General features: G+C 34.0%; 1 protein-coding gene across 1 annotated transcript in view; it reads left to right on the top strand.

Annotated features, from left to right (window-relative positions):
- Kua (Plasmanylethanolamine desaturase Kua) overlaps positions 1-24,904 on the top strand; it is a 100,130-nt gene that overhangs the window by 65,546 nt on the left and 9,680 nt on the right. The window contains exon 2 of the mRNA XM_085956150.1: positions 12,005-12,216. Within this exon, the coding sequence (XP_085812276.1) occupies positions 12,005-12,216 (212 nt within the window). The remainder of the gene's footprint in view (positions 1-12,004; positions 12,217-24,904) is intronic.

Below are 24,904 nucleotides of genomic sequence, written 5' to 3'. Positions count from 1 at the left end.
TATTTATTTAAAACGTATCTTTAGTTCACTCACTCTAGTATTGTAAGCGTACCTATTGATTCAGTGAGGAAACATTTATCTTTTAATTCCTTAATGTAAAGTTTGTTTTCGCCCCAGTGAAGTAATACTATAATGTAATTAATAATAACAGTAATTGTCGACATTTGTATTTTATCATTTAATTGCTCCCATATTGACGAATTTAAGTTAAGTGGGGGTGTAGTTTAGCGAAGAACGAATGACTGAGAAATACAGATAGAACTAGCAAGGAGCTTTCATCCAGCAGTGGATCAGCCCCAGCGATGATAATCTTTACCCAAATCAATTTTTTATGTTAATGCTTCAAATGAAGAGTTCCAAATTGAATTTAATGTAGGTATCTATACGAACTGAGCAGGCATTATATTAACTGTCTTTAATTTACATTTAATGATTATTTATTCAAATTTGAACTCAATTATCTATTAGTAATCGATATTTCTTATTAACTATCCATTTCATAAATACGTGTGCATTATTAATGTCCAATCGATGTATACTAATACTTTCACTTAAGTATAATAAATTTTAATATTCTTTATAAGACTGTTATTTTCATAAAGATGCATTCAACACTCAACGAATTTATAAAATATTTAAGTGATATGAATCATTTTATGTTTTACTCTTTTCGCCTTTATTTTCATTTTTTATTTTAAACGCCAATCACACTATTAATTATTTGTGGTGTGTTTTAATGATAACTTGACGGGTAGGTAAGTATATAAAAGAAAAATATTTCTTAAGGCTATACCTCAGTTGAGGCATGGTCTAAAAAGATCGTGGCTAGGCGATGCGCGGATTGTGCAAATGACGCGTGCCGAACGAAATATAATTTGTCATATAAATCCAACATGCGTCCATTTAATGTTCTGTTTATTGTTCTATTAGTAACAATAAAATATATTCATTGACATGTTTTCTTTTTCAAGTAAATGGGTAACGTTTTTTAGTCATCTTTACATGATTTAAGAATTAATACCCTCGTCGCCATCACGAAACAAATTGACGTATTCACAGCTCAACGTTTGCTCTCCGATTGCCAGCGAGTCCAAAATTTCGACGCACCTATAGTTGAGAATTATTTGCAGTTTCACTTACGTACCGTCTTAAGTTCTCCTGTTTATACGTGTACCTATGTCAAAAAAAGGAAAATCATATTTCCAATTATCTATACATGTATACAAAATAATTTACGCGAATTTAATGTCATCATCATTAACTAAAGTCGATCCACTGCTGGATAAAGTAGCCTAGCTCTTTCTGCTATTTTCCGTTTCCACGTAAATCCGCTGATTGTTTTGAGATTGTCTGAGATTTTGTCGATCCATATTAAGACTCTGTAGTCATTTAATGCTCGTTTATTAAACATATAGTTCAACGACAAAAATCGACACGTAAAAACGCGGCATCACGAATTGCCTCTGCAACGAGCTTAAAATGTCGAAGAAAGAGGAAAAGGAAGAATACACGATGATAGCCCAAATACCAGGAATGATTAAAATTTACAGTATGCGTGGGTATTTGAGACGGATGGGAATTTAAATTAAGACTCCCAAAACGTTATAGATATATAATGATACTAGCTGACCCGGCAAACGTTGTTCTGCCATATAAATTATTTCTAGTGAATATTTTGTAAGTGTGTGGGGATGGGATCTATGACAGAAAGAGGAATAGAACGCTGTAGACGATGCCCGCCGATAAAAAAAAAAAAACATCAACCATTCATTTTCTCAATTCAAAATGAGTAATGATGTTCATAATGAATGAATTACCTGTGACAGGATCTCGTTGTTTAATGTTTATGCAATATCCGTCTTGTCCCTTCCAGAAAAATAGCGGATATTGGAGAGCGTCCTATGAACGGTGTGTGTCAGCGATGAACTCCAGATTATTGTTTCTTCTTCGAATCACGATTTCTCGCGTCGATGTGCGGTCGCCAACCATGATTCCAGCAATGTCGTCAACAACAGTCGCATTGAATCGACGTACGTGCTCTCCAGCTGGTGTTTTATCAGGATTGATGACAATAGCGTGATTGTCACTTTGCCATTGGTGCATGTGTGCTTTGAAGAATTTCAATAATTCATTGTGCTCATTCAACAGGGCGTCCAGTTCGCCGACGATGAGCCTGGCATTAGGCGAATTGAGGCTATTGTAGCCGCAATGTGCATCCACATGATTGATGTCCTCACCGCCGCGCCCATGAAGTAGATTTGTAAAAATGTATGTGGTTCGTTTGGCATTGGCAGCAATGAGCCTACTTTGTGGTATACTTGGCCTTTGATTTTGAACGTAGAATGGAATTGTTGACCATTTGCCGCAGTATTGTGAACTATTTCTGTTGCTCCGGACGAAGTAATTTGGAAGCATGAATTGAATGTGCGAATGGACTTCAGGAACAGGTTTGAATCTGGAACCGTGCCGATGAGCAAGCCGTTCAATGGTTCTGGTGGTATTTCAATTTCTGGTAGTTGCACTTTTCCTGATGCGCAACAAATCCCGGCTGACTCATGTTTGAATTTGAGCGCATGACAATGGAGACATTCTTTGTCCATAGCACCAATCAGCACTTTCGGATGAGCGGAATATTAAATATCTGGCTCGTACTCAAACGCGAGATGAAGGAACAAAGCGGATGTAAATGTTCGATGTACTTGTTGGCGTTGTCGGTCATTTGCTCTGCGTGTGTTAACTACGAACCGGCGCGCTTGGCTCCGTTCCAATTGTCGTTGTTGATTTCGTTCAGCTCGTGCCTCTTGTGATTGAGATGCACGCAATTGCGACATGATTACACGCATGTTTTTGTTATCTTGTTGGATTTGTTCGTCTGTTCTTTCTGCTCTACTATTTCGCATGTTTGTTGCTTTATTTGTTCGACGGCCCAAATGGCCCCCCTTGCGTCTTGCTGGCATTGTGCACTGTAATACACGCACATAAAAATAGATAAATAAAATAAATCGTACAAAATTTTGCACGCACTGCATTGTGCATCACCGAATGAAATGTCAAAATGACGCGACGCTTCTCTTGAATTCTTCTTGGACGTAGCGCCATGTGTCATTCAACAACATAAATAATTTCGTTCTGTTTGAAATACGAACGACGGTTAAATTTGTTCATACAAAAATAATAAAATTGCGATTAAAAATGGGAGGGTAGGGGTAGAAGAATGAAAATTTGGAGTTATATGTATTTTTTGATGCCAAATAATAAAAAAAATACAAAAAAAAAATTGTCAAAAAAATAAAAGAAAATTTTTCTGGATAGAGATACCCTATTCACCTAGCGGTATAAAATATACTTGTTGACCTATTCTCATACCTAACAAATATACATAAAAAAAATCATAAAAATCGGTCGAGCCATTTCGGAGGAGTTCGACCACAAACATCATGACAAGAGATTTTTATATATATAGAGATATAGACAATAAATATAAACGATTATTTAGCATTTACCTTCAACATTTTTTTTTTAAATTATGTACAATAACATACCATAGCAATAACACCACATTGGTGCTTAAAATAGTTTTTTTAATGTAATATGAATTCGGATTAAATGAGTGCAAGTGATATATAGTTTTTAAATCATCACCGGACTCAAACATGTAACTTCTTACTATGAAAATATATTATAATAAGAATGTTATTTCTAATATTGAGTACGTATATTCTATGAACAATATGTTGTATACAATTCGTTATTATTTTAATAGCAAACGTATGTAATTTCAATGTTTCCTTCCTCCTCTCTTCCTTCCTTCCTTCCTTCTTCCTTCAAACATATTCAATAAATAAAAAAATATCAAGTTTTCTTTGAAATTGTAATAAAATAGGAAATAATAAATCAAAATAAAATTTTGATTTAGATTTTGTGAAGCTGATTTACTCATGTTGGTCACGGTACAGTGCGGTTTAATCTTCAGGATCTCATGTATGTTTCATATCTAATAGAAAATTAAAATTTTCGCCAATCCCACGTATTGTATATACAATTACTTTAAAGAATTTGACATTCCCATCTACAAGGCAGTGACCGTTTCCAAAGGAATTTTAAATGATAATTTATAGCGAAAGGAAATTCAATTATAATTATTATCAAGAATTTGAAAATGAATGTGACTAATTCCATATAGACATAAACAGGTTCGTTTACGGTGGATTTAACACAAATTAAATAAGTGTTCCTTGTCAAAGAAATGATCAGTGTATAGAAATTAATGTATCTACACTAAGTTTTACATCGTTAGCGAGCTATTAAAATTTCATCGATTTAATATTCGTTGTCATTTTAGTGTGTACCTGCTAATTGATAGTAATAGTACGACGTTTTTATATATATATATAATCAGCGACTATTTTCTTTAACGCAGATGAAGCCACCGATTTGTTGATTTAAAAGGGGACCTCGAAACAGTTAAAACCAGTCCGATTTTATTCCATTTAGAAAATTTCCGGCATTAACTTTTGTTATTTATTACAATTTTTAATTTTGCTTCTATGTGTCCCAAGGCCTGAACAAAAACGAACCATAAATGCGACTGAGAAAACATTCGTCACGCTTATATCTCCACAATATGCGTTAGAGTAAGATAGAATTTCTACGGCTGAATTAAATATTTTTTGTAGACGTGGCCGGTAAATGTTGATTTGGATGACTACAGTCATTTAAAAAATGCGAGCAAGTGTTGCTGAAATTAATTGTTTTTGTGTTAAATATAAAGGTAGTGGTAATTTTTTTGATTAATTTAGTAGGAAATATGGTTAACTATCTTGTGTTTACATTTGGTAGCCGTACTGAGAAATAACAAACGTTTCATAGTTAAGTTAATAATCATAAAAATGAGGTTCTACTGTGCGTTATATGCAAGAAAGACGGCTTCGTTTTGCTGAACAATACCCACTCAACTTTATATTATTACTCTGAGTATATGCCCCTCTCTCCCATGCGCACTCTTAACTTAAAGTCATGTCAATTCACGCCGAACTCTGTCTTGGGTAACTGCTCCTGAGAAATTTCCAATTATAATACTGGTGCTTCAGATCCAAACATAGGGTCCCCTAATGCGCCAGATTAATACCGCATGTTGTTGGGTGGAGCCCATTAACTTCAAGTTAAAACCGATCATACACTTAATAAATTATAACAAAGTGTTTAAAATATGTATTTCCCACAAATTAAGTATGAAATATTACCGAATGCATAACAAAATTAATGCAACTTAGATAACAATAATTGGTCATAACATAACCATTAAAGCAGATACGTACTTGTACTCAAAACAATTAAATTATTTTTAGTTGTATGTGATTCTACGAAAGAGATATATATGTAATATTTTCGAAATTTTTCTACGTAGGTACCTACGTTGAAAGTTAGAATATATGGTTTTTTTTTATTGTTGTAGCCCTCCAAATCCCTAAAGCCGTAACTCTGTAATGCTAGTAATTGTCATTTGGTGGTAGAAAGACATTGTATTAATTAACCATGCAGTATTTCTTTCGGTTACATAATACATTTTGCATACCTCCGTTCCAATGTGCACTCTTCGACACTGTCAATACCGGTGCCTAATATTGTTCAAAATTAATCAATAATTTTATCGACAATCGTTAGTGAAGACAATCTATTCTAGCCTATCAAATATAGTAATAGGTATATCTCCGTTCTCCACCCTTGAGTGAAATGTGATCCCATAGCCTTCAGTTTGTTTTATAGCCAGCGATATAATTAGGAATGTGTATTCAGCCATGTTTATGTAAGGATTTTATTGCCTTGACACATTTGATGAATTTCGACTATTGTTTACTCTGTTTTGCTTTTCTGTGACTTTTTGTCTAAATAAAGTATCATTTATATAGGCCAAAAGACAATTGTTTTTTTATATAATTGGATAGGTACTTATAAAAAACAAAAGCTTTTTATGGTATCAGAGCTAAGGATTGCAACACCGAATGAATATATCAATACCGGTATTTGTTATTGAATACCGGTATTTGTCAAAACATATTATAAAAAAGAAGTACCTATCAATAAATAAAGCTATTAACATCTATTTGAAACACTATTTTATAGCAACCTAAAGTAACTAGCTACATTTATAATGTTGACCTTTATAAATATGTATATATCATAATATTTTAGAACCGCTAGAATTTTTACAAGTAATATAATTCTAAGTACAGGAAAATCTTAGTTGGATGTTCTATCAACATTGTGTCAATAGTTCCAGAATAATTGGAAATATTTGCCACGAATGTTTTTTTTTCGAAATATTTTATATGCCAATTTTATAAATATATTTCAGGCATTTTGTTTTATTATTATTTAACCAACTTTTGTTGGTTTCAGTCACTAAGTACACTAAATTTAATATACAATATAGTAGTAAATAATGAAAAAATAACATTAAATTCATTTGGGAAAAACATAAATGCTTATGTTTCTTAACCCAATGTTTACGGGCCGCACAAAATTGTGTTTTTGCTAATTACTTTTCAAATGCAAATTAACACGTTAATTACAAAATTAATTAAAAGGGCCCGTAAGCATTGGGTTAACCCATAGCTTACGGGCCGCAAAAAATTGTATTTTTGCTAATTACTTTTCAAATGCAAATTAACACGTTAATTACAAAATTAATTAAAAGGGCCCATAAGCATTGTGTTAATATCGAAAATATCGGTATTTCAGGAACGATAAATAATTGAGTACCGGTTTTGAAAAACCGGTATTGCAATCCCTAATCAGAGCATTTAAATGAATAATTATCTACATATATGTATTTTTTTTTACTTTCTGTTACAGTCAAAGAATAGTTGACATATATTGGTACTCCTTCGTCAATTATTTCATATGAAAAATACTATTCTCTAAAGTCTAAGGCCCCTTACGTACCGTCAAACAGTCGTTGGCAACCAGGTTGGCAGCAACCATGAAGCATAAGAAAGGAAATCAGTATTTACGCATGTGGTTGCGGCAACCATGGTAGCAGGAGACTAGTTGATAGTGCGTAAGAGGCCTAAAGTATCATAGTGCCTGCTCGCTGTTTTTTTTTTTAAATAAATCATCCCCCTCCCTACTATCCAAAAAATACTTTATTCGGTGGTTAGGTAGAGATAATTTCGAATTTCACCTTTATAAGTAAAGAACTCGATACATTTTTTGATAATCACTTAGAAATTGAGCTGACTCATTGCTTCTATATGCCCCCAGTTTTTTACTGGGTATATTTATATATTTAGGTTCTAGATTTTCCCCTAGTTAAAAATAGCAACGAAATATTTTTTTATATGCACGTGAATGAAATTATTCTATTGATGAAAATCGTTTGACGAAATACCGGAAAGCGTTCCAATCTTGAAAAAAGGTTGCAGGTCCCCGAATCGTTTTAATACGTTTATAAAAGGAGCAATAACTTAACTAAAAGTTCTACGTTATATTATAATATTAAGTTCTTCAAGTTATTTATATCGACAGTAAAGAATGCTCGGTTTCAGTTTTCATGCCGTGGAAAATGATAAAGCACTTTTCCAACACGAAACAAACTTGCACTTCCGGGAAATGCACTGCCTGAAAAAATATATATAGAATAAATATACTCGTAATATTATAAACAGAGTATACGTTTCCACTTATTTATAGATACAGACTATTTTGTGTATATTTAGGTATATCCTTTGTATTGTTATGTAATAATATAAAAGAAATAGAATAAAAGAAATAGTTAATTATAAATTATTAGCAAGTTCAAGTAAGTTACATCACAAAAAATATTGGAGAAATCCACGACGTCGGTTAGTAATTGAAGTAATAGGTATCTACTTTGATTTAATAAAACAAAAACCGATTGCCAAAGTAGCTTAATTTAGAAGAACGCTGATGAGTGGGTATTAAAAAGGCCGATAGTTAAAATTTGTCACAATTAGTATGTCACTGCGTAGCATAGAGGTAAATGCGACGGACGGGGCGTAAACCCAGGAGATGCAGGGTTCGATTCCCTGCCGGGGTGGCTTACTTTTTTCAAAAAGATTTTTTCTATTGGTTTTAATATATTTTCTCAGAAAGTGTTTTTCAAAATTATGTATGTTCAATAATCAGAATGGTACATTCTTAAATCTTGTGAATTATTCGTTGAATAAAAGAAATAGTTATTTATAATAATATAATGTTGCAATAACAATGAAACCTTTAGCTTAAATAAGATGAAAATCATGGACAAAGCTAATCATTATTAAAATGTTTAGCATACATAATGTATGTACGTATTTGCATGTATGTATTATCTATCTGAGAAACGGTCGACCAGCTAAAGAATATTATCGAATTTAATATAAGTAGTATTATGTATTATATTTTACTGTTTAGGCTATGTATATAAAGATGAATTTATTTAATTTTTTTACAGCAATTCCGGAACGAATTTTATACTCTAAATTTAGTAACTATAGAACAGCTTTTAATGACCAATAATAAAACCAACATAATCAAAATGGCGACCTGTTGTTTGACGTCTTAATTTGATTACTATCCGATGTTACGTAATTGTTCATCCTAATACCCCGCTTACACGTGAATGGATCTACTGCTGACAGTACGTATTATCGCAGCCAAAACAATACCTTACACGTGTAAACATGTATTGTTATGCAAGTTGCAAGATTGCATGCATGAATCAAAAAAGTTCGGAAGCTTCCAAATTTTCATGCGACAGTTGGGATTTTTTTGATCTGCGTCTGCCGGCGAAAAAACGAACTACACCACGGTGAGATTCATTTTGAGGTTAACCGATTTTTACGACCTGTCAAATAGTACCATAAAGTCACAACATCGCGTCTCGTTTACTTTTGAAGAATGAGCCTGGAGAGAGGATTTACGTGTAAACGATAGTATAACATACACACTATTGCCGCCAGTAAATCCATGCACGTGTACAGGCGGTATAATTCTAAATAGTGATTTTCGATATTGTAAAAACGTATTTTTTCACGATAAAAAATACGTTTTTACCAGTCCTTGTATCGTACAATACCAATTAAATATTAGATTATTATCGTGTTGTGATGTTGCTAAGAATGAATTGGTAATACGAAATAACTTATATCTAATACAACTATTAACCATAGTAACCTTTTTTCGTCTTCATTTTTATAATACATATAAGCATTATCTTAAAAGAAGATGCTTTTCTTCAACATCAGTGATTTCACTGGTTTACTAATTATTTAGCAAATATTCTTCAACGTCCTGTATCAGTTGAAATATCCTTGGAAAATGAATACGTAGCAGTGATCAAGATAATTGTCTGATAATTTTAGCAACATAATTTATCAACCAGAAGGTCAGTCATGTGCTTGACTTGCTTGCGACAATGATTTCCATCAGTGATATAATCCAATCAAGTGATATTATGCATACATGTAGTCTAGTATTTTCCAGACTTTTCTGCTAAAACTAGTATTAGTAGGCATAATATCGGCAGTCAATTTTTGTTACATATTGTGTCAGCATTAGTTTGCAGTGTTTCTACCATACAACGTTTTTCCAATTTATCTGATTCTCTAACCAAAATTCGATGAAAATGTAGGTACGGTATGTATCAAGATGATATCTTTTTATTGCAAATGAATCTGTATTTAAAATAATATGTTTTATGTAGCTTTATTATTCACATGAGGGTATCGTGTAGCTACTGGAGTAATCGTATATCGTCAGCCTCTAAATCTGTCAGAAAAAAGCCTTTTTAATGTATATTTAGATCCTGCGCAAAGAAATTAGTTTTACAAGTGATTAATAATTGAGTTATAATATGTAAATGTGAGTTCAATATAATTACAAGATAAAAATAACTTTTTAAATACAACGTTTTTAACTTTTCTGTTGAATTACATAAACTTGACTTGCTGGCTTAAACGATCAAAAAATTTGTACTTAATAGAAATAATTATGAAATGTCATTTTGACATGTCATATTGATTTCCATAGTAACGCACGTATATATTAATAATTTGGTTGCTAGGACCCCAGACCCCTAGCAACCAATAGTGGTGTCGAAATAACTTTTCATACAAAACAGTATTAACTGAAAATGAAGTCAATTCTACTTAAAGATGGCTAAAAGTTAAAAAAATGCATTGGCATCGTGTTCTGATATATTCTAAAAGTTTAAAATGTCTAGCTAGTCGGGAAGTTAGTTAAAAATCGATTGCAAGATTTGTACCGGACAAAGAACCACCGGACAAATAAGAATACGACCTAATAAATCATATTACTCTAAACATAAATGGCTAGATACTATTTGTGGAAATAATCTTCAAGATACGTGCCGAATTGTAGAATATTCTTACATATTTTGTCTTATGTCTGTGAGTTGGTTAATATTAAATGTTGGAAAATATTTTATCATTTAAGTAGAAGATTTCCGGCAACATCTTTTTCATAAATTATCGTACAAAATAAGAATATTATAAGTTACAATATGAATCCAAATCAGTACACAAAAAAGCGTTTCTTATGTTTGGTGACATAGTATACTTCCGAATGGTTGTATATGTATAGATGATAAAGGAAAATCGTGTTATATATTATGTATTCTATCAATTTTATCATCCGGTCATTTCCTTTCAAAACTTTTTTAAAAATACGTAAGTATATTTGACGCCCACGATGTCCGATCGGCTTAAGCTTCGACTTATAATACGGCGTCCTAAGTACGAATCCTGGGTTTGGAAAATACACATATTATTTTTCAATTTTTGTTCGGAGTCAGAGTACGGACATAATAGGTTGAGCAAGTGGCTTGTTAAAAACCCATTCCTCGTTAAAAGCAAAAAAAATTTTTTAATACAAACCTCCACTCTTTGGAGGCCTATATTATATTTCTATTGAGATCGGACGTGGTCAAAAAAAAAATATATATGTATATAATATATAAATTAGAGGAAAATGATATACTTGCATCTTCTCCTTTCTTCGACCATGTCCGATCCGAATAGGATCATATGGGCATCCACAGAGTAGAGGTTTGTATTAACAGATTTTGTTTTTTACGAGAAATGGATGTCAGCCACTTGCTCAACCTATTAGGTCCATACCCTAACTCACACACAAATTGAAAAACAATATTTACAATACTTGCCAGACCTAGAATTCGAACCTGAGACCCGCGGCGTGATAGTCACCGTGAACGTACTTATACTTGCATAGATTATCTAAATACTCTAAGTATATACAGTATACTGTATAGGATTTCCCAAACTTTTCCTGCGATAGAACACTTCGCAAATCCTGAAATTTGAACAGAACTCCTTCATTATTTTGTAGAGTAAGTAAGTACATTATCAAAAAATCTAAAAAAATGTGAAAACACACTAATTATTTATAAGTACTTAATTATTTTTAAAACATACCATATAAAACTATAATGAATGAAGTTCTTAGTGACTTCGATGATTTTGGGTCCATGAATTGCAAATCTTCTTGATATCAGGCACAATATTAGAAAGTTGAATTCTTTTATCTGGTGTGGCATCGAGCCTGTTTACGAACGAATAATATAATCCTAGCTAATGAAAGTAAAACAATAATGGCTTGTTTTAACACACCGAGGTACTCATCTGGTTAAACCTATTAATTTACGTTAAAACATAGTTTAGGAATCCCTGCAGTATCTTATTATTGATGTAAAACACTATTATTTCATTAGTGTATGTTTATTAGAATCATTATTAATTTCACATAACTCAGTCAATTTTAACAATAATTAGGTAGGTATGTCCTATTATATTAAACATAAATTATTGTGTACATTCTTGTAACGACCCCAAAGACAGCTATAGTATTTTTTCTAGGCAGCATAGCAATTCAAGATATTAATTATTGTATCAAAAATATAAAAAAATACGTGCGTAGTATTATATCTACTACTTTTGTACTAAGTATTTTATTTATTTTACAGGAAAAAGAATCCAAGAATGCGTCTGTGTAAGCATATGTTTGACATTGATGGTGGTGAATGGGTGGTTCCTGATGAAGCACTTCCGACTGGAGGTGGCTTCCGGCGTCGCCGCCGCAGCTCTGTGCGGCATCCTTACGGCCGACTTTACGTCTGGTCTCGTTCATTGGGCGGCCGATACCTGGGGCGCTGTCGATCTGCCCCTAATTGGCAAGGTGACACTTTTATTTTATGATATTTTTTTTATAAATATAATGTAAATTTAGGAATAAGGTACCATGAACAAATGTAGATCAATGTTCTTCATTAAGTACCGTCTCCTCAACAAACTCTGGCAATGACCAAAGTCGCAATGAAACATACGAGTACGTTCAGATTCGTCTCGTGGCTGGACCTCTTTGTTATAGAGTTCTCCCATGTAGACGATTCTATGTTTGACCATGCATTGCGTGTCACTTTAATAGAATGTCGTTGCTTATCTTGTCTATTTACAATATTTAAAGCATAATATGTCTATACTCGGAAGAATTAATCGCTTAGCATGATAACTTGGGCATAGTCATTGGAGTCGATCCACTGCTCTTTCCACTCTTCTCGATTCACACAACTTTATGATTTTGTCGATCCAGAGGGTTTTAGGACGTCCCTGTGGTCGTTTAGTGGTCTTTGGGTACCATTATATTATGACTGTATTTTGTCCAGCGGTTGAAGGTATATTCGCGGAACGAAATAGAGGTCAAAATTCAGTATAGTTGCCTCATTTTAATAAATAGTACCATTCTGGATTATTTTAGACGGCGTTTTATTTCTTAACTGTTATCCTGATCATTATTCAATATGAGTTCTAAATGAATATCTCTTTTGATTGAATATTTCTTTTCATTTACGTTATAGTTAATAATAATATGAGAATTTTACGGGACTACAGTCATATTGATTTTCAATTTAATAATACAAATCCATGAATGTAAGAATTTTAGTCAAAGTACCTACAGTAAAGTAACCTACAGTTCAATGACTTTGTATAAATGTTGGCTCTACATATTGCTCATATACAGAATACATAAATACGTATTTAAAAATATATATATACTAGCTGAAGTACCCGGCTTCGCACGGGGTCGCTTCGTGGTTATATTTATCTTAGATATTTGAAAAATAATAAGAGGTAATTATTTCTTTAATATTAAAATATCTGTGTAATACAATATGGCAATATGAAAATAATTATAATAGGAGTAAAGGTCAAACATAAGAACACTAAATTAAAATCGAATCCAAAATATGAAAACGTTATTAATGTTATAAATATGTAGTAAAAAAAAAATCAAAATTGGATGGAACAAACAAACAACTAACTTTGTATGTTATATAATAATAATTTAGAAACCGCACACAACTGACAAAAGTTTCATCGCAATCGGATGAATGGTATAGGAACGCATACGAATAGTAGAAGAAGATGATTTTCTAATTCAGAAACCTTCGTGGGCATGCGCATGACAACTCACCAAAGTTTCATTGCAATCGGATTAATGGTATAGGAACGCATACGAATAGAAGAAGAAGAAGATGGTTGTACTAACTTAAAAACCTTCGCGGGCTTGCGCACAACAACTGGTCATTTTACTATTAATTACTAACGAAAATTTTATTACAATCGGATGAATGGAATGGAAACGCATACGAATAGAAGAATATAGAATAGAAGAAGAAGAAGAAGAAGAAGAAGAAGATGGTTGTACTAATTAAAAAACCATTGCGGGTGTTACCACAACAACTGATGAAGGTTTCATTGCAATCGGATGAATAGTATAGGGACCATACGAATAAAAGAAGATAGAATGAAGAAGAAGAAGAAGAAGAAGATAGTTGTACTAATTCAGAAACCTTTGCGGGTGTTGGCACAATTACTGACGAAAATTTTATTGCAATCGGATGAATGGAATAGGAACGCATACGAATAGAAGAATATAGAATAGAAGAAGAAGAAGAAGAAGATGGTTGTACTAATTCAAAAACCATTGCGGGTGTTACCACAACGACTGATGAAGGTTTCATCGCAATCGGATGAATGGTATAGGGACCATACGAATAAAAGAAGATAGAATGAAGAAGAAGAAGAAGATGATGATTTTTCTAATTTAGAAACCTTCATGGGTGTGCATACAACCACTTGCCAAAATTTCATTGCAATCGGATGAATGGTATAGGAACCATACGAATAAAAGAAGATAGAATGAAGAAGAAGAAGAAGAAGATGATGATTTTTCTAATTCAGAAACCTTTATGGGTGTGCATACAACCACTTACCAAAATTTCATTGCAATCGGATGAATGGTATAGGAACCATACGAATAAAAGAAAATATAATGAAGAAGAAGAAGAAGATGATGATTTTTCTAATTCAGAAACCTTTATGGGTATGCATACAACCACTTACCAAAATTTCATTGCAATCGGATGAATGGTATAGGAACGCATACGGGACAGACACACAGACAGACAGACATACAGACAGACAGACATTCATTTTTATATATTAGTATAGCCTATACTCTTCCCGCAAGTGCAAGCAATAAGTTTACAAAGTTTTATCGCAATCGGATGAACGGTATGGCTGCGCATTAAATACGAACAAACAAACACACAAACACACAAACACACAAATATTAATTTTTATATATTAGATATATATATGTGGTATATATTATTATATAACATATCTCTTATTGATTCATTTTACTTATTATAATTAATTTTAGTCACGGAACCAGTTTATATTTTGTATAACAATACGGAAGCCCATATTATATATTTTAGCGTATCACAGAATAAAAAAGCGCCACCTGTCAATTTAGTCTGCAAAGAAAACCGTGAGTGTTGGAAACGGAGAAATATTATTTTGCTCCACGGCTGTGATCCAAAATTGCAATTTATAAGATATTATGTTATCTCTCGCATTAACAATGTTAACGTATTCTTTCCAGTGACAAACACAGTTTATTAAATTTTGTGAACATGTCGGCAAGATATGTAATTTTAGAAAACACGAAATGTTTGTTAATCGGAGTTTATGATCCAGAAAATATGGCAACAAATTTTGCTGCATAATTTTAACAATACGGACATACGAATGTGAAAGCATGCCTGAGTGTCACTTATCTACATCTTCACGTATATGTAATTATAAAAATTATCGTGACATTGGTGGACATTTAATAATATTAATAATTATTTAATGCAGTTACAGTAATTTACAGTTACAGTAATTATTTAATACAATTATATACAGTGATGCCACAGCATGCGTGAAACTCCACAAACGGTCGTGTAAATTCCCCATCAACAAAGGTGTCCGGCAAGGTGAAACCATTTCACCTAAACTATTCACCGCTACTCTTGAGGATTTATTCAGGAAACTTGGGAGGAAAAATGTGTTCCAATTAATGGGGAGCACCTCAGTCACCTGCGCTTTGCAGATGATATTGTTATATTCTCACAAGACCCGAAGGACCTCCAAGGTAGAATGCAAGAACTCGCAGATGTCAGTCAAACGGTCGGCCTAAAGATTAATGTCTCAAAGACAAAAGTGATGAGAAACTGCTTTTCGGACCTTGCGATTATCTGTATTAATGGCACCCAACTCGAGCAAGTCAGCAGCTACGTCTATCTTGGACAGCAAGTGCCCATAGACGGAAGCATGCACGTTGAAATTGCTCGCAGAACAAAGCTGGGATGGAGTGCTTTCGGACGTCTGAATAATATCTTCAAGAATGACCTACCATTATGTCTTAAGCGTACGGTGTTCAACCAATGTGTGCTGCCCGTGCTCACACATGGCTGCGAGACGTGGACCCTCAACACGAAAGATGTCCAAAGTCTAAGAGTCGCACAGCGAGGCATGGAGAGGTGTATGTCGGGCATCACGCGAAAGGACCGTAAGAGAAACGAATGGGTTAGGAAGCAGACAGGAGTACGCGATGTAATATACGTTGCCAAACAGCTTAAATGGAGATGGGTGGGGCACATTGCTCGCCGAAAGGCTGGCCGCTGGACAAATGGCGTCATCCAATGGTACCCAAGGGGCACGAAACGGCCACAGGGTCGCCCTAAAAAATATAAGTGTGATCTTGTCTATAGAATGATATTTTACAAAAACTAACAACCCTTTCGAACCCTTAATTTTATATCGCGAAACTTCTTTGAGATAAGGATGGCCTAAAAAAAATCTCATGGTATGTTTTTTGGTTTCATACCAATGGTAGGTAAAGGGTAGGTAGTTCAACCAACAACAAAATTTCCCTCTCCGGTCAGATAATTCTATGGATCATAATATAAATTTGCGAGGCAAGGTTGCTTGTTTTCGGGAGGTTGTAAGCATTTATATCTACCCCTATGAGGTTGTGAGGTTATCAAGAAGGGAATGTTGAACATTACAATAACCCTTATCTCAATGTGGATCTAGATACATATTGATTGAAATAATAAGTTATGTACCTATTTTACCAAGCTACTGGAATTTAAGAAAATCACCCGATGCGGATATAGCCCAACAGGAAGAGAGATCTAACGATAGAATGCGAAGAATGCGAAGAATGCTGCTTTACAATATTGGTACTGATATTGTAAATTTTTAAATATTCTTATTGATCAATTATTCGTCTCGTGTCATATAATGTACGTCAATTGAAGTTTGCTTCATATTACATGGTTTACATATTATTTTATGATTATTTTTAGTATTAAACACAGTTTATTAAACGCTCTCGAATGTATTAGAGTGATTTTTAAATAGTCTAATCTATTTACAACGGTTTTCTTAGCTCGTATTCTTATTTGTCTGGTGGTTCTTTGTCCGGTGGATCTTTGTCCGGTACAAATCTTGCAATCGATTTTAACTAACTTCCCGACTAGCTAGACATTTTCAACTTTTAGAATATATCAGAACACGATGCCAATGCATTTTTTAATACTTTTAGCCATCTTTAAGTAGAATTGAATTCATTTAATTCTGTTTTGTATTAAAAGTTATTTCGACACCATTATTGGTTGCTAGGGGTCTGGGGTCCTAGCAACTAAATTATTAATATATACGTGCGTTACTATGGAAACCAATATGACATGTCAAAATGACATTTCATAATTATTTCTATTAAGTACAAATTTTTTTGATCGTTTAAGCTAGTCAAGTCAAGTTTATATGATTCAACAGAAAATTAAAAACGTTGTATATAAAAAGTTCTTTTTATCTTGTAATTATTTTATTTAATTTAAAATAACATCGGCTTAATTTTAAAATAATGATTCTTTGGTTTACAAAAAAATAAAGATCCAATAAAACTACAAATAGAGTATTTATATATAAAAATAATAATATAATATAATAAATCTGTACTGATTGTGCCCATTGTGCTCTATTATGGCATGCTAAAATTACCGTATTTTCAATCGTTATTTGAAATAAACTGTAACTTTCGAAGACTCTTACCAATGCAATAACATTATTAATTGAGCAACGCAATTTTTCATTTCATTTGAAACTTCTGTCGCTACAGAGTGACTGAGCTTCAGGCTATCAGATACTGATGAATGGTATAGAAAGAAGCGAGCATATTAGAGAGTGGTCAGGATTCTTGGAGGTGCATCATATGCTTCAACGGGGGACGATGAATATGCGGCACTCAACTAATACCTGCATAGTTTAAAAACAACGGTTTATTAGAAATAATCAATACTATACTTAATATATCAAAATATTACATCACTATGGTTTGATATATTAACTGAAGATCCAAGGGTGAATAATACCTACCGATTAAAATATTTCTAATCTCCAAAATATAATAACACACAGACTATAATCTCATGTAAATTAATAATGAAGTGTAACCAACTTGAGACCTGAATAAAAATCACCATTATAATCTTACAAAGATAGTAAAGTGGTGACAAACCGTTTTAATTGGGTATATCGAATCGAGCTTCGTTATGTTGACACTCATTGGCGGCTTAATCCGGAAAAACCTAGCAGGTCAATTTTGAATATATTATTTTAATTTGCCTTTTCGTTGTATACTGAAAAGACGTATTGCAAATTGACTTTTTATACATTATAGAATAAGTGCTAGAAATTGTTATAGGTCACTAACCCTTCAAAAAATGTCCGTTTTTCATAACGCCAACCCATCGTTAACCGAAATTGCACACAACGCATTATAATTTTTTGTAAATCAGGTCCACTTTTCTTTCTTTGCTTTTTGAAAAATCATCAATCACACGATTATAAAAATTGTCTATTTTTCCCACATATTTTTTTTCAATACTGAGCATTGCAAGAGCGGTCAGTCTATCCTGGCCATATTGCGTAGAAAGGTTTTTATTCTTTTGAGAGTGGAAAAACATCTTTCACTTTCAACTGTTGTCATTGGTATGACGCAAATAAATTGGAGAACTTTGATCGACTCGGAAAATGTTTCGTTGAAATTATTGCTGAGTAAAAAATGTAGAAGAGAAACTGCACTAATAGCGCCATGCAAATCATCTCGTTGATAAAACACCAATAATTCATTTTTTAACTTGATTATGTTTATTTCTTCTAACAGTTTTACCAAATTTACTTGACGTGTGGGAAAATTATTTTTAAAATCAGTGTAATTTTCTTTATTGAACAAATCGGATATAATGAGATGATCGTTGGATGCAAATCGTGCTTCCATTTCCATTATAATTGTATCACAGACTTCAATTGCTACTGCGTGCGTACTAACTGCTTCACAAAAATGTTATAAATCACCAAAAACTCCTTATATATTATTAAAATAACCAAAGGCATTCGTCAAAACCTGTCAACGAATCCGAACCGCATACACAGTTGCGTCTTGAGACCAATTATCTAGTCAGTGTTATCATTCTGTTTCATTTAATTAGGTGAAAAAATCTTTTGTCTCACACTCGGGCATTGCCGATATTACAGTAATTCACGCACCGTTACAAGCTTCGATCTCGTATTTTGTGTTATATCGATCTCTGTCTTATGTATGAGAAACGAGAGAGAAAATTTTATAAAAATATTCAATTTGGGTCAATTTTCAGACTGCCGGCGAACACAATATTTTTGTTCGGGGAATTATCGCCCAAACAAAAAAAGCCCAATAGACTGGGTTGACACAATATCGCGCGCCCTATAATTTCAAATCCACCGATTATTATTAATATTATTATATATGACATTGCACATATTATTAATATTATTATGTCGATTGTAATGCCGGGTCCACACCGAAAACAAGTCGCGCGACAACTCGTTAAATTTTACGATAAGCATGATAATTATCGTAAAATTTCTTAAGCAATTATGATAATTATCGTAAAATTTAACGAGTTGTCGCGCGACTTGTTGCCGGTGTGGCCGCACTTTTAGGTATTTATTTTGGCAGGTCAATGACCGAATGACCTATAGAGGGAGCCGCCAGTGTTGACACTAATATAAATTATCAGTTTTTTTACCCTATTTTTACCCTATTTACCCTATGTAATTCGTCTACAGTAGAAAAAATCGCAATCTGCACAATTTCAAGGTTAAGATGTTCCAATATAAAATCCCCCTGACGAATTCCCAGAATTATTCAAATTTTCAAAAATCGCGCGGCACTGAGGCGAACATTTTGAATTGTACATCCGGTTTAATGAATTCATGCAGTTGATCGGTGTGATTTAAAAAATACACAGCATCAACGTACTACAATGAAAAACGTAAATAACATGTCAAACTTAGAAAAGCTGTGTGCGTAACAGTATTATGTTTATTAGTGTGCGTGTTTGAATTTGACTCAAACTTCTACCGGTAATCAGGCAGTGACTGAAATTACTATATAATTATCTATAATAACCTTTTATAATGATGAAAAGTTTCATAATATGCTATAAAAAAAAAATATTTTGGTAATACAGTATCATCATATACCTAGTCAATTTACACAGGGCCAGATTGTGGCCTAGGAAAAATATGCAATTGCTTAGGGGCCGAGGTTATAGTGGGTCTGGTAAGACATAATAAAATTTATAAAATACTTTTTAATTTTTGAAAACAACGCACGCTTCAGATCGTGAATTATATATTATATTTGTGATAGTTCTATAATATTAGAGTAGTACTCACTACCCAAAGAAATAATATTGCGTATAGATTGACACGAGAAAATCACGTCTACGTCCGATTCTCAAAGAAAAAATGTCATATAGTAGGCAAGAAACTTATTTCGCATTGAGTTGTGATTGAAAAAAATCTAATTGGGCCCTCAAAAGACCTAAAAAAGACCTCGAATCAGACTAATTGGTAAAGTTTTAATTGACTACTCAGAAAAACTAAAAAAACAGGTTTCATTTGATTTATTTTGTGGCCTTTTCGTTTTAAGCTATTGAGCTTGAGTACACCTATTTGTATAACGTTGGTTGCGCTTCTCTTACTTTTATCTCTCTTACATTGTAGATACAGTATCTGTGCAGTAGTTTGTATTCTAATAAATCAGGGGTTCTCCCCCACATCCTGAAGAGGGCCCCCCAACCTATCGCTAAGGTTACGGCCAGTGTAATGTTCTACAGCAGTGTTTCCCAAATCTCCTTGAATTGTCGGCACTGATCGCGACCCTCTTATGTGATAGCCAAGTAGAATGCGACTCTTGGTCATATTGGATATATAGTAAAGAAACACACTAAAAGTAATTATAAAATAAAATCGCACTCGTCAAATAGCACCGCAGGCTACTTTCTTTTACTATTAAAGAAAACTTGTGGTGTTTGTTTCACTTAACTAGTCGACATCCCACGCTGGGCCCCTCCTAAGTACGGACCCCAAGGCTAGAGCTCTGTCAGCCCCCCCCCCCCCCCTTATGAGGGCCATGTCCCACACCCTCAGGTAGAGTGAGATGCGAGTTCAGGGGGTACGACAACGTTTTTACACAGAGGTCCATCGGTGTCACAAGGATAAGCTTTATCCCGCATCTTTAGACGAAGTAGTGATGTGGTTGAGGTATTGGAATCACAAAAATCTCCTAAATGCTGATTTACTTCATTGAAATTTTCCCTCGTATAAATGATATGACTGTTTATCTTCAAGGGGGAGGAACCCCGTGCCCAACAGCCGCTCTCGATTCTAACTGACGGCATACGAATATGTCATTTTGCTAGATCTTAGACGCCAGGTTCAGAACTAATTCTTCAGAACTGTACATTCTGTCTCTCGACTACCGGAAATATGTATATTATATGGAATATTTATAATATTATTAAAAGTCAGTCAAGAAAATTCGCCAAATTACTCAATGACAATTTCATATTAATATACGAAGTGCACCATACTCAACACTAACACAGTAATTCATGTGCTCTGTATGTATCTAGTATCCTTGTTACTGTATTGTTCAGATTTTCTCGGCGTAGAGCCAAGCGTAGAACGCCTACGGCGTAGATGTGCGGAATAATAAATAATATACGACTAATTATGCAGATATTATTAATCATAAGATAAACATCGTTATTGTATGCAGTTATTAGTTATTTATAATGTACCTACTACTAAATCGATCGAAGCATTGAAAATTAAATAATTAAAACAATACCGTATTTTTACAAAAACATATTTATTTATTTACCTACATATTTATTATGATGTCATGCCCCAGTGTTTTCCAACCATTTGTGCCATACCCCACTTTAACGCTTCAAAAATATCCATTATCATTATAATAATTTTATAGTTACCTAACAAATTCTGAAAAAAAAATGCTTCAATAAAAATGCAAATAGGCAATAGTATTTTTAATTTAACTTTCGTAAGTAAATAATATATATTATATAGTATAACCGTGTGTGAAAATGTTCGTAGACAGGATCATTTTTGGTTATATGTTTATACGTTTGAGTTGCGCACCGCTCAACGCGCCGCCGATCGCGCTTACCTAAGACGAGCCGTTAAGTGAGCGAGACGCGATGTTGTCATTTTATAGTACTATTTGACAGGACGTATTGAAAATCGGTTAACATCAAAATGAGTTGTTCGTTTTTTTACCGGCAGGTTCGCCATTATTGTTCTACTGCGCAGGCGCAGATCTTACTTGTACATTAAAATTCAGAATCTTCCAAACTTGTTTGATTCATGCACGCGATCTTGCCAACTACAGGACAATACATGTTTACCCATAAATTTTCTTACTGTATTAGTCCGATTTAAAAAAATATATGAAATTAAAAATATGCTGCATTTATTTAGACGCGGAAAAACTGTTATATTTACAAACATGAAAACACTTAAAATTATAGACAGTTTTTAATGTTTAAATTATTGTGTCAGATTAATTCAAGTTTAACCTTGATGTGGATAATAAATTTATTTCGGTGATAAATGACGTGTAATTTTCTGCTCCTAATATTACACCATAAAAAGGGGTTGGCCATGACATCATTATGGAAAGCTCCACATTAGTGGTGGGTAGTCAATTGTTTTCTTTCGTGCATTTTCTAGCGTCCTTCCCTTTATAAATTTATCTCTTATCCATTCGTCAGATCAGTTAATAAAACCATACAACATAAATATTAACAAGGTATAGAACCTAAGATTATTATTGTGAATGATGTCACTTCATTGATAGACAAAATAATAATAATTACATTCTTCAATGTTGAAAAATGAAAATAATTCTGACAGCCAAGTCAAACAAAAGAAATTTAAACCGAATCCAAAATATGCAAACTTTATCTGTCGTGTAAATTCGAAATTGGAATTGGCAGGAAAGATAATTTGAACAAACAAACTTTGTATCATCTTTGTAGTATGGCCACGATGGCCGCGCGGTTTAAGCGTCGGCCTATCACGTCGTGGGTCCCAGGTTCGAATCCTGGGTCAAGTAAGTACACATATTGTTTTTCAATTTGTGTATGAGTCAGAGTATGGACCTAATGGGTTGATCAAGTGGCTGACATCCATTTCTCGTAAAAACAAAATCTGTTAAAAATGAGTTAATAACTCATTTAGTGCTAACACCGCGACAGGTGCGTTTGCGTAAGTTGGCCATTAGATATAGTTAACATGATATTTAAATGTGGTAATTAAATATTAATTAACAGGTCAGCAGTGATTGTCAAACCTCTACTCTGTGGAGGCCCATATGATCTTATTGGGATCGGACATGGTCGAATATATATCATCATCAGCCGGGGTCAATCCACTGCTGGATGAAGGCCTCCCCAAGCTTTCTCCAACTCTCTCGGTCCTGTGTCGTTCGCTGCCACGTATTTCCGCCGAACTTTACCACTTCGTCAATCCAGCGGCTTTTAGGGCGACCCTGTGGCCGTTTCGTGCCCCTTGGGTACCACTGGATGACGGCATTTGTCCAGCAGCCGTCCTTTCGGCAATTTGCCCCGCCCATCTCCATTTCAGCTGTTTGGCACCGTCTATTACATCGCGTACTCTTGTCTGCTTCCTAACCCATTCGTTTCTCTTACGGTCCTTTCGCGTGATGCCCAACATACACCTCTACATGCCTCGCTGTGTGACTCTTAGCCTTTGGACATCTCTCGTGTTGAGGGTCCACGTCTCGCAGCCATACGTGAGCACGGGTAGCACACATTGGTTGAACACCCTACGCTTAAGGTCGAATATATATAATACAATAATATTATGTAGATGTCAGTTGAGGCCAAGTAGGAATAGAAAATCAAACAGAAATAAGTTGATTTTTATATATTAATAGGTATATATATTATAATACGAATATACATGGATTTCAGTAAATACTTACAAATATTATCAAATTATTACTATCTTTAATTATTCAAAAGATGCATATATTTCAGAATCTTGAGTCTATAAAAGCAATCAAAAACATTTAAATACTCTCGGAAAGATAGATATTTATATTATAATGGTATATTTTTTTTATTGCGTAGGCAAAACTTTTTTTGCAAGGGGCTCCAAACCTCGGACCGCCACGTTCCTAATGTTAATGGACTGTATCCTGGTATATGAATATGCACAGTAACCATGAACTGATCAGGGAACTCAGAAATAATGTAAACTGAAATACCTAACGGGTAAGGAGTAGCAGGCAACCAATGACATTATTAATGGACGACGCACTCAGTACAGTAGCTAGCAAGTAAATTCACTCATAGCAACATTCGCACGTGCATAGGTAGACGTCACGCAATATCCATTATGCGATATCACGCATCGGGAATTTATAGCAATATCACCTTTATTGTAATGGCGTTAGAACAGTGTTTCTAGTATCAATGTTAGTTTGAGCGAACTCGTTCGAACCGAACCATTCGGCAGACCCAACAAAAAGCATCGGGAATTTATAGCAATATCACCTTTATTGTAATGGCGTTAGAACAGATTATGCCATTCGGCAGACCCGACAAAAACGTGAGTGTCATTTTTTTCCCAGATACTTCGTCCATATTAATGTCATTGCAGGCAACCGATCTCGAGTGCGGAAGAGTATGGGAGAAACTTAAACACGTGTCAAGGATACGTGCATTGACGCTCATTTAATATTGGTGTATTATACATACTATTGCACTTCCATAATGCGTGGTTCATTTTCATAGGACACTCACACGTTCAAAACCCTGCGTCAAAATGTTGTGTATTGAATATAGCCTATCGGAATTATATGTGTCAATCTGTTCTGTGGTCTTGATGATTGGCTTAGTATCTACTAGAGTTTTCAGGCGAGTAATAGCAGGTGTCTACATTTTGTTTCCACCTTCTAATAGGTACACACTATTTACTGAATTAGGTATGCCACTGCCTCTGTTTTATTATATTGTCTCTTCTCAATAATTCGTAACAAGCTCTTGAGGCGTGGTCGAATGCTTCTGTAGCTCAGATCCAATGTG

Source organism: Rhyacophila brunnea, unplaced genomic scaffold (genome assembly GCF_057557595.1).
Source record: "Rhyacophila brunnea isolate RB1 unplaced genomic scaffold, BYU_Rbru_1.0 scaffold_5, whole genome shotgun sequence".
In the NCBI taxonomy this organism is placed as follows: Eukaryota; Metazoa; Arthropoda; class Insecta; order Trichoptera; family Rhyacophilidae; genus Rhyacophila; species Rhyacophila brunnea.
The sequence above is the reverse complement of the archived record's forward strand: the minus strand, read 5'-3'. Positions and strand labels throughout refer to the sequence as shown.